A 12,071-nucleotide genomic window follows, 5' to 3' on the forward strand; every position below is an offset into this window, starting at 1 on the left:
ATAAAGTAGCGGTCTCTCCATTTTTCATCCCAGCTTTTTTTCTCTTGGCTTCTTCTTACCTGTAAAAGCCATGGGGCGAATTCAGCAGTTACTAGATTCTGGCAAAGTTGTACTGGTGGGCACTTAAAGTCAGTGACATTTTGGATAGACATTTTTTCTTTACTCAATTTATGAAAAATCAGTAGAAGATAAAGCAGAATTAAATAGGTTTGAAATGGTAATGTGCTGAAGGTGACCTTGGGAAATAGCATACTTGTAGTCTGTAGACTTAGACTTCACATCTCATAACAAGAAAGTAAAGAGAACGTGTGATTTAATTGCAGTCACGTTTATTTGCAGTTTCTATACACACTTTCTAGGTAATCAAACTTTTCCAACACATTTTTTGAGAGGGGTTCACAATGAAACTGTCACCGTTTTTACTAAAAATAAATACAAGACTTAAAGTGTTGCACAGCTCTAAAATATACAAAGGCTTGGATTTAATGTAAACTTTGAAAACATTTTACAAAAGAAACCATATTTGCAACAATTTAAAAAGTTCGTATTTACAAATATTACAAAAATACAAAATGGATGCAAGTCCATAAACCATTGTCTTTTCTGCCAGCATGAACTGGTGCTAGTACCAAAATAGTTACACTGTAACCTTCTTAAATTTTTTAAAATTCTTTAAGTCATAACCTACAGTATTTCTCTATCTGCCACCATTGCAGCAAATGCACTCAATCACTGACCTTTGGCAAAAGCAAACATATGCTTTATTTGCTACAACTATCCCTCGCCCTCTATGCTGCTACAACAACAAAAACAGAAAGGCAAAAAAAAAAAGAAAAAAAAACAAGAAAAGGGGAAGATGTTATTTTTCAGAACACAGCTGCATAACTTAAGAAATAATTTTCATAATATCAGTGCAAGCAACAGAACAGTAGGTTGAAATGACGGTTCAGCAGTTACCTGAGGCACGTCCTGTACCCTGTCTCAAGGGGTGAGTGATGTTCCCTTCGCTCTGTGGCCTGTCCTCTGGTGCCTTAATGGCACACTTAGAATGCTACAGGTCTCCCTGCCATTCATCTTCCTCTGACTCCCATGTTTGTTCTCTACTCTTTTGTTCATAGAGAATTTGGAATCTGTTTGGCTTTCAATCTGCTAAATATAAATTAGAAAATTAAGCAAAAGGAGACTGTACTCCAGTGGGATTGTTTTGTGTTTGTTCTGTATGTGAAATATTGCCTCATTATTCTGGTAAAAAAAAACCAACCTAGTGTATACATATTTATTTAGGGTGTCTGTGAAGTTATTGATTGGTAATAAACAATGGTATCATCAAAGTCAATTCAGCTGTATTCTCTTTACTTTTTTGAATGACTATTTAACTCAGGACTATTAAGCATTTTGTAAAAGTGCTTCTGGTAAAATTTTTGTGGAAAATGACTGAAGATGACAAACTAAGGATTTTCTGCCCATTATCTAAACTAGCTTTTCTCATATTCTCCAGAAGGTGGTTTGTTATATGCTAAGCATTTCATCCTAAAACATTCTCAATCGTCCACTTCACTTGTATTCAGACTTATTTTCCTACCTAAGCTACTAATGTGATTAGCCTTTTGTTTCCAAAACCTTTCTCCCATTATGTTTTTAAAAACTATTTTAGACGATTTTGCAGCCCTTCAACTGATGGATCACCCCTCATCCCAACACACTTATCACATGCACAGTGACTCTACCTCATCAACTGAATGCAACCAGGCTACACAGGAGGGGACAGTGGGAAACTGAGTAATACATGTCTTGTGGTAATCACTAGACAACATCAGATGTGGACCTTCTGGGGAATAACATTTTGGATATGTTAAATGGTTCTGATTTGCTTTGAATCCTTGAAATTGTAACAGTTTTAGACAGAACCTTCCTCTTTAAAACATGATCTACCTTCTTTTAATAACTCTCAGCTTTATGCGTTACATGATTAAAAGAAAAAGAAACCAACCCAAAACTGAATTCACACATCCCGCCTCCAGTCCTTTACTTATGCTTAAAGCCAGCTTTTAGCTGATTCCTTTATACCAAAGAATACTCTTTCTGCCATCCTACTTGACCTGTCCTACTGCATACTCCATTCTTCCTTCACTATTTTCTCTGCACTAACCTTTCTTCTTTTCCTAACCATATACTACAGCAACCAATGTCAACTGCATGAGTTTTGGCTAAAGAGGGCCTTGTCCTCTAAGTGGCACAGATGGGGCTACATTGGTGGAAATTTTGTTGGCCCAAAGGAGAATCAGGCCTGTTGGTTTTATTCTGTTTAAAAATTAAAAGTATAAAGCAACTCATGGGTTCTTGTGGTTTTAAGATGAGAATATTCAAGTAACTTCAAGTAATTCAGCTTTTATCTCCCTGCCTTCATTTGTATCAAAGCAGCTACTTTGATTTATCTCCTTTCCCACCCCAACCCAGTCCCTCACCCTGTTCTGTGTTTCTGGTAAACCCAGACAAGATCCCTACTGTACGTGGCTGGCACAATGAACTGGAGCTTTCCCCTCCTCAGCTCAGCAATGAATATAAATAATGCATACACATACCTATTTCCCAGCTACGTTTTCACAGTGTCATTTTTGTAAATATTTAGGTAGCATGAATCTCATCAGCACAAAGAGAAAGCTTCACTGAAAACTCATTGCAGATATTTACTGATAAATTGAAAGCGCTTCTTGCATGCTTATAATTTATTTGTTTCCTTTACGAACCAGAAACTAATTGTGTTTAAAGATTATAGGTACCAGGTTATGACTGTGTTATGTATCCCAATAGCCTAATAGGAATATGAAAGTTAAGTACTGTTTCCTCTCACATCTATCCTCTCTGAAGCAATCCCTGCAAGAATAAAGGCCCAGGGGAGGCTGTGGGGTGGGACCCTTTGGGGCTTAGCATCAGACCCAGCTTTGTTCTATCAGAAACACACTCATCTTCCCCACCAATCCTCATGGTAACCCTCCCAGCTCTGCTTTCCAGTTAGCTGCTTTAGAGCCGCCTTAGAAAGACAAATGGTTTCTTTAATCCCCTCACAGTCAGCCTTTCCATTTCCTTAACTAAGTTGGAAAATTCCTGCTTTCCACTGCTCAATGCCATCTTTCAGGCCTGTCACACTGAAAGTAGTTATTGGTGGCCATGTTTCATGTTTGATATGAAAATGGTATTCACAGAATACAGTTATTACAATTGAATTCATTTGTCTTCTATAAACAAAGCTGTTATGCAGTAAATCGTTTGCCATGTCCACTTTTTGATAATTCTATTTACAAATTTTTATCAAAAATATGATATTTACATATGTTTGTTAATTTTTTCTAAAGTTTGTTTCAGCTCATTTTAGTGTAGAAAAATACCAATTCTCAAGAGCATTTTCTTTTTTGTTTTGTTTTTGTTTTTGTTTTCTCCCTAGGGAAGCACTACAGTGAGGGATTTGTTTCTATAGATGGGCAGCTTCTGGGAAAAAAACCCACCCAAAGTCACCTTTAACTCTATGGAAAGTGAATAGTCTTGAAATCTACAGTGACAATGGAAATGAGAGTGGGATAAACCAAATGAAGCCAAAAGAAAACGGAACAGGCATAGCATTTCTTCATCCTTTTAGAAAATGTAGTGTAATAAATAGCTACAGCTGTAGTCCTTTTGTTTCCCCAGTGTCTTCCAAACACAAACACATTTCGAAGCATTGATATTGCCCTGTGATTGTTCTCTTTTTCTTCTTTTTGTTCCTTTTGTTTTGTGATTGCTACAGCATTGGCCTCTAACGCTGACATCCTTAAGAGCTCGAGTGGTGTTGGCAGCCCGGTCCTGGCACCCACACAGCCTATGTAGAGCTTTGAGAAGAGCGATCGTCGTGGGGGCTGCCGTCCGAGTTCTCGGTGTCCCCCTCGGAGATGGCCTGCATGGGGGTGTTGTAGAGCCGGCAGCGCACGCTGTACCGGCTGCTGCTGGCCGCCGGCGGGGCCCGCGACCGCCCCACCCGCGACGATGCTGACATGGGGAAGTTCTTGGAGGAGAATCCTTCCGTGTTGACCCTGGGGGAGCAGGGGGAGAGCGGCGATAATGCATCAGGGCTTGTTGTGGGAGGAGACTCTTCCGTGCTTTGAAGGGCGTCTGCTGTCAGCTCTCCGGGAGACTTCGGCAGAATTGGACTTTTCAGAATTTCTGTGGCAGACATCCTGTAGCTGGAATCAGATCGGCTGCCCTTTTTAAGGAGCAGTAGCTTAAACTCCTCATTGGATGTGTTGGACTTTTTGGCATTCCTGTATATGAGCCCGGGGGACCTCTGACTGCTGATGGGAGTGCCCACGTTGCTGGCTGGTGGCATGTTGCTGGTAGGCAGTGTGCTGCTGGTGGGAGGCTGGCTGCTGGTCCCAGATGAAGCTCTCAATCTGTTTCTTACGGAAAGGTCTCCAGAATCCTTTCTCCCAAGAACTTTCCTTTTTGATCTGTAAAAACACAAAGGAGAACTCTTTCATACATTATTTTTGTACTATAATGCTTAGCGCTCTTCTGGAGTTTTACAGATGCTTTCATATTTAGCCAGAGTTCTCTCAAGTCCTCTGTAAAATACTGGAGGCTATCAGTATCTCATGGCACTGAGCTGCAGAGTCCCTCTCAACACTACCCAGCCTCTTCCAAGACAGTGTATGCACAACCAAGTCTTTGTAAAGACAATACATACAGAAATTTAGGCAATAATAATATGCAGCATAATCTATTCAGTATCAGAAAATTTCAATTTCAGTTGTGATCCCAAATTTCAGCTGACTACAAAATACTCTAAAATTGAAGAGATACCTTTTCATACCCTTCTCCCTGCAACAATTTATTCACCAGACTAGAGCTGGTGGACTGGTAGGCAGAAGACAGGAACCATTGCAGGTAGTTTGCTTTGACAATGTGTATGTTGGTTAGAGAGAACAGCTTGATGTTTTTATCTGTAAAGCATCCCACACATACCATGAAGATACTCAGACTGCACTCCAGGCCATAATAAAACATGTTTTAATGCTGCCTTTTAGAAAATGAAACTGAGTTAACTGAAGAACGTAGTTTGAGGACAAGACTTAAACATAGAATAACCATCCTGCAGCTATTGTTAGTGGACAGCTGTGCAGGGATGCATGTGACCATTTCCCATTGCCACAAGGTTGGTCACCTGTGAATGACTGCAAACAGATCCTCAGTAGTGCGGGGTTTGTTTGGAGACACAAAGGCATCCTCAGTGTCAGCCTGTGACTCCTCACTCAGTGGAGACATGATGGACTCATCGCTTGGAGAAGACTCTTAAAAAAGGAGAAAAGCCACGTTATTGGTCAGACTCCACTGCACTTTGCAACAGCACTGCCAGTTGGAGGCACCAGCTCCGCTCACAACTGAGTGGGCAATACCCCCATACAGCCTTTTCCCTCTAGTCTAAAAGTCATGTCTGTTCCATATTGGATATTCCCATAAAAGGAGCACTGAAACAAGATCTCCCATTTACGTAATAGTTGTGATAATCAAACTCTCCTGTACCCACGGCCAGTGCTCCTCACTTTGATCTTTTCAGCTGAAATGTAGCAAAAGGGAGGAAATAAAATGCAGTCTGAATACTTTGGAAAAGTGTCAATAGCTGTGAGCTGGCTAGCTGGCCAACTAACAGACAAAGCAGGGGGTGTCTATGCTTAAACCTACAGAGGGAAGCTGATGTGCCACTCTGCTTTGATTCCACGACCATCCCATCCAGAACCACCTCATTGGGTATGACACAGAATTCCCAACTGACCTTTCAGCGAAGGCTCGTCTGCGCCGCCCACTGTCTCGTCTGCCCTGCTGTCATCAGAGGCACTTTTGGTTGGGATACCTGATGTGATATCGTTTTCCTGCTTGCAACCCTCTTCACTGAGTGAATCTACTGCTGCCGTCTCTGCTTCATAGTTGATATTCCCAGGCACATGGTGGCTTACGTCGGGTTCGTGCTTAAACTGATGGGTGATGGCTGGTCCCTCAGCCTGAGCTGGGCTTTCATCCATGGCCCCAACTTCCACCTTCCCCTCGCTGCCTGTGGAGAGCTCTTGCTCAGCCTGCACTTGCTGAAGATCGTGCACTGTTTCTGCTCCCTGGACAGGTTTCTTTGTTTCATCATCACTTGTGGGGACAGCTGAGCCCTTCTGAAAGCCATCTATGGGGATGGCACATGTCTGATTCGGAGAGCTTTCTGGTAAGCGTTCAGTGGCCAGGTGTGTTTGCTCGTTCCCAGGTTTGATTTCAACCAGACCCATGCTTGCTGAAGTTACAGCTTCTCTCTCACAGCTATTCTGCCCACCAAAAGAGGAGCTTTTCTCTAAAGGTGGTTTTCCAGGGCCTGCTTCTGCTGGGGAAGTGTCAATGTACAGCATTATGGCCTCATCTGTAGAGTACTGGCGTGATACTGGTTTTTTAGCTAAGAGTGGCCTCATTTTGCCTGGAGAGACCTCAGTTGCCATCAAGGTGGTCTCCTGTATGCAGAGCAGGTCTGGGGTACTGCCTTTATGTTTCACTCCTTCAGGCTTGTTGACTGCCCGGAGGTGGACAGACTTTAGAACGGAGGGTGTGATGGCGAGGGCAGAGGGAGGGCCGGGCTGCAGGGCGTCCCTGACCGCGCTCTGCTTGCTGTGGCTAAAGGTATGCAGCTGGTGCCTGTGAGCGAAGGGCTTGCTCAAGACATTGTGAAGAGCACTTAGGTCAAGGTGAGTAGGAGGTATAATTGGAAGTTCGAGGTCTTTGCTCACTGAGGCAGTGCCATCTTTTGAGAGCGGCTGCTGCAGTGATGACTTCCTCTCTGGAACTTTCGGCTTCCTCTTGCTCCCCCCTGGAGACAACGGTCCCGAAAAGAAAGCTGTTGGAAAAGAAGAGGTGGGCGTCTCTGACTGGCTGGAGTACCCACTGGAGGGTGAGGCTAACCCTGCCAACTTCTCTGGGGAGGCCAGCTTAAACTCATTATCAACAGAGGGGAGGGATGGGGTGGTAGCTCGTGACCCAGACTGAGACGTCTGGGATTCAGAGCTCTCTGGTGACTTGATGCACTCTATGACTGTAGTACCCGTAGCAGTGCTTGAATTGGACAAGGACCTGTAAGGATCGCTAGATTTCAAGTCGTTCAGAAGCCAGAGGTCTGCATAGTGAGGTTGTTCAGCACCTTCATCTTTAAAGGAGGGGATACTGGCGGTGTCAAATGGAGTGTCCTTTAACCCGCCATCATCCTGGTTTGGCCAGGGAAGCTCCTGCTTGGCTGGCAGGTTGGGGCCTTCCACTCGGGAAGGTGTGTTTGAAAACTCAAGGGGCAGCTTCATCTCCCTGGCAGTGTGAGAGACATGCTGCCCACCACCGATCTTTGGTTCTATCTTGTCAGGAAGGTCGGTGCTGCCCTCTGATTTCCTCAAAGATGAGCTGCGTTTTGGTGGGGCTGGCTTTGCCTTTGGTTTCTTCAGTGAGATGCACTGCCGTGCCTGCCTCCTGTGGCTCACGCACTCCTGCCAGGCATAGTCAGCAAGGCTGGAAGTCACACTCCCAGTCTGGCCACTCTCGGAGCCTGGGGCTGCATAGTTGCAAATATAGCTTTTATTACCCTTCAGACCACAGTCAAAGTGCATGGAGGTATAGTATCCTTCAGTATCCACAGAAAAGTGTGAGCTAGTGTCTGCCTTGTCAGAGGGAGTCTTTTCAAGGAAGCTGTCATAGGTGGCCATGCTGGTAAAGCTGGGACATCCCAGGCTGTCTGCCTTTGGGCGCTCAGGGCTGAAGTCCTGGCGACAGGAGGCATCATGGTGATGGTGCAGGTAGTTCCACTCACTGTCGCTTGTGTTGCTGTTGTTGGGGTCATCCAGTAAATCTGCCACAGTGGATGTGAAGGAGCTTGCCCTGTGGCCCCTGACCTTGTCTGCGTGGTCACCAAACTGCTCTGTGATGAAGACATTGGAGTCCTCGTTGGCATTGGGAGCGGTATTGAGTGACAGCTCGGAGTCACAGTGTGAAGAGCCTGTTAGTGGAGGAGAGGCAGCAGGAGGAATGGTTTCAGATGTCTGGGAGGGACACGTGGAACTGCTCCCACTCCAGTTGCCACTGGAGGACTGGTGGTCATCTTTCTGGTCCATATGGCTGCTGAGCAGGACTCCTGCTGTGGAGATGGAGTGAATTGGGCTCCCGAAGGTGTCTGAGTTGGATGAAATTTCACAGCTGCCTGAATCGACCATCCTTGACAGCCGCGATCTCCCCCTCTCGCTGATGCTGTGCTCGGGGCTATGCAGGTGCTGAGGACAAGTTAAACCAATGGGCTCCTGTGAACCCTGCTTGCTCAAGATCTCCTTCCCCTTTTTCGGGATCCTCTCCTGACCAGCTAGGAAGTGCTCTGCTTCGTACCCTGCACTCTTGGCAGTGGCATCCTGATGGCCCTCGTTGGCCCGGGCGCCCTCGCGGGGGAGGCTCCGCGAGCGGATGCGGTTGCTCACAGCGGCAGCAAAGACCGGCATCCCCGTTGTCTGCCAGCACCAGGATGTTGCCAGTGGAGTGGGACAGGGAGGCGACAACGCTCTGCCCCCGCTGGGCACGGATCCGTCGCCGGGAGGGAGCAGCTATCAGGATTTCTTCTGTCTGGCACTCCGAATCCCGGGTCCCCAACCTCCTGTTGCTGGAGCCAGGGAATTCTGGGTTTGTGTGCACAATCACATTGCGCTCTCTCGCCACTGGCGACTCGTCTGAATCTAGGACACATGGAAAGCTGGGTGAGTGGGAGAGAGCTCCACATTTCCTGGCATGAGACAACCCGCGGAGCAACCCAAGAAGATATTATCTTCTGTATTCTTTATTTTTTAATCTTTCTGAGCACTGGACCAAATTTAAGTTTTGTATAAAGAATTTATAAGGCAGATCTCCTGCCGGTGAGGTAGGGAAATTCTAGTCCTACAACATGACTTCTGCAATGCATTCTCAATGTGAGAATAAGCTGAGCTAAATAGTACGACAAATACTAAGTTTTCAGTTCTTATGACTATTTCAGCTACTTAAAGTTTTTGGGAGTGGCTGCTGGACAAAATACTCCATAAGCTTCTAAAAATAATTCTGTTTCTCCTTCCTGTCTGTTCAGTATTTCCATTATCTGCTTCTTTACTATCAAGAATATTTGCAACACATAAGAATCTTTCATTCATAGGTTCTCTGATTACTTATTCCCTATGATAAACACATTTCTTGTTTCTAGTAGAGTTTCATGGCAACCGACTGAAACACCAGAGCCATCTTCAGGTGCAGATGAATATTAAGAAATAGCAATTCTGTTAGTTTTGTTTTGAGTTAATAAGAATTTCACTCTGAATTTGCCTTCAACAGAGTTGCTCCTAATTTACCCTGACAAAAAGTGAGGCAATTTGGTAGATTTAAGGCAAATATTCTTGATGATAAAGAATACTAGGAAGGAATTGAGGAGTATGATAAATAAAAAGCATGTTTAGCAAAACTCCCGTAGAGTACCAGCAGCTGTATCTATGGTGGATATTCAAGCACTCATCTAAGTTATGCAGCTGTTGTGACAACTCATCATCACTTTGTGGAGTAACATCTGTCAGTTCTTTACCTTAAACTCCCCTGATGCAAGAAAAAACTTTCACTTAATCTAGTTACTTTTTATGCACATAACTATGGGTTCATAACAGAAATAAAATGAAAAAGAAAAAAAGAACCGATTAACATTTACACAATAAGAGCAGAACATGTACATCTATATTACTCAGTAAGGCCCCCAGTCCTTCAAGGCCATATGGAGTAATATAGCTTTTCTTACTGTAGTAAATCAAAAGAACAAAACATGTCATTCCTAAATTCTACAAGTATTTACACTTTCAAGGTTTTGTTTCTTTGGAAGACTAGCTACCAGCTCATATCCCTGCAATTTAAGTTGGTTAGAAAGCTATCTATGGAAGATTTGTATTTATACTACACCTATTTCTTGTTGCACTCTTCTGGGGATGCCAGAGATGGTTTTCCTCCTCCTCAACTTTCGTCTCCGCTGTAGTACAGATTGTGAATGAACAAGAGAGCAGCGTATACTAGCCTCTCTGTCAAAACCAACTCCTGCAACCCATAAATAGGTCTCATTAGCCTTTAGAAATAGTAAACAAATTTTCATGGCTGGAACACAGTGGAGGTATGTGAGCTTGGATTAAGCCTGTGAATAAACATAAGGGAGCCCTTATGTAGCTCTTATGTAAATTATATCACAGTATATCACAGTTTTACGTCTAATTCCAGCTCCCCCTCAGCAGCCTGGTCTGCCAAAAATAACAGAAGGCATGAAAAGAAAAAGAACAGAAAAAGGAAAGAAAATCAGGAAAGCAAATAGAGAGCTCTTGGTAGCAGGCCATCTTTCTTATAGCTATTTATCTATCTGTCATAGGGACAATGACAGTAACTTATCTGCAAAGCATTATCTGTTCACCTGTAGCCTGACTTATTTTAAGCAAATAAGCATAAGAAAACATTTTAAGGTTCTAATGCCATATTGCAGTAGTTGGGTGCTTCTTAGGAGACCAATATGCCAAGGGAGCTAACATTTCAAAAAGGAAGGAGACAGCTAAAATGGGGCCAAGTCACCATGCAAGTTTAGAGAGCATTCTCTGTGACAGTGACACATGACAGAGAGTGACACTAACAGGGAGCTGCCATTTACTTGCATACATCAGGAAGTGGCCTGATTTTCCTGTGTGCCCAGCACACGGTGGGAGTCTGCTCAGGTCATGCAATCAAGATCCTCAGTTTAGACTTAAAAGCACAAGATCTTGAGTACATTTGTTTATTGTTTGTTGACCACCTTCATACAGAATAGGTGAGAATTCATTGATTTCTTTAGGTTTCCATGGCATTAACAAAGGGAAGTGTCTTTCAGTTTGATTTTACTCTGTCTAGTCAAAAAAAATTTAAAAGTAGTCTGACCAGAAGGCCAGTGTCCATCTGCGCTGGCTTTTTGCACAACTGTACGCTCACTCATGCTCTCTAAAGTTGACATGGGACAGGTTGGAAAAAATGTGCCAGGTCCATAAAAACACTAACATAAGGATTGCTGGTACAGTGGTTTGTAATCTTAAGAAGAACGAACAAACTAAAGCAAACAAAAGGAAAAAGAAATCCTGATAAGAAGCTCTATTTTAATAGCGTATAATTATAGAAAACATAATTATACACAGACATACACATACATATTACATTACATAACAATGTAAAACATTAAAAAGTAACTTTCTTGTAAAAGTTCTTCTTGAAATCTACTACAGTGAAATAGAGGCTTCAGACAGATGTCCTGTAACCACCAATGCCCCTGGAATAAGCAGAGGAAGAACTTTCTTTAATATGGAACAAAAGTGCCGTAAACTCCAACAACAATCATTTTCAAAAAAGTGAACATTTCTCAGGGTTGGGAGAAGCTTAAAAAACAAAACCAGAGAACTAAAAGCAAACTTTTTGAAACAAAAAAATCAATCAGCATCATTGCTGGTTTTCCAGCAACTGTGAGTTAGCTGAACATGCTCTGTGTGCCAGATGCACGGGGGTCATCTCCGAGAAGGAAGTGGAAGAGGGTATTTCTTCCCCGTGATGCATACAAATTATTCCCATTAGTGCTAATGAGAATGATACACATAAACATCCAGAAGATTACATACCATTCTTGATCTGTAAAACTGATCAGTGGAAATTTGGTTCCAATGTATGGCAGGTGGAGTCTAGGCAAAAATGGCTATTACTGGAAAAGTTAACATTGGTCCCAGACCTAACTGCCCTCTGGCTGCACTAGGTGACACTAGCCCTGTTAGAAAGCCTGCTCTGGTAAGGGTCCTGTATTGAAACTAGAAGGAGCATCATTTTATCACCAGCTTTACCTCATGGAAATATGCCACATAATCTATGACTTTCTGTGGGGATTTCCAGAGGCAGTGCCCAGCCTATGACCTTGACCAGCTGGCTGGTGACCTGCAGCCTAGCAGGGTGTATGCAGGCAGTCCTGCCACCCAGCTGCCAGTCCTCCTGTGGCC

General features: G+C 43.6%; 1 protein-coding gene across 1 annotated transcript in view; it reads right to left on the minus strand.

Moving 5' to 3' along the window:
• Positions 1-312: 312 nt before the first annotated feature.
• Positions 313-12,071, minus strand: part of NHS (NHS actin remodeling regulator) — a 244,249-nt gene continuing 232,490 nt past the window's right edge. The window contains 5 exon segments of the mRNA XM_054518608.1: positions 313-4,478; positions 5,192-5,318; positions 5,801-8,516; positions 8,518-8,753; positions 9,988-10,119. Coding sequence (XP_054374583.1) covers positions 3,854-4,478; positions 5,192-5,318; positions 5,801-8,516; positions 8,518-8,753; positions 9,988-10,119 — 3,836 coding nt within the window. The 3' untranslated portion in view covers positions 313-3,853.

This window comes from Molothrus ater, chromosome 2 (assembly GCF_012460135.2).
Source record: "Molothrus ater isolate BHLD 08-10-18 breed brown headed cowbird chromosome 2, BPBGC_Mater_1.1, whole genome shotgun sequence".
Lineage (NCBI taxonomy): Eukaryota > Metazoa > Chordata > Aves > Passeriformes > Icteridae > Molothrus > Molothrus ater.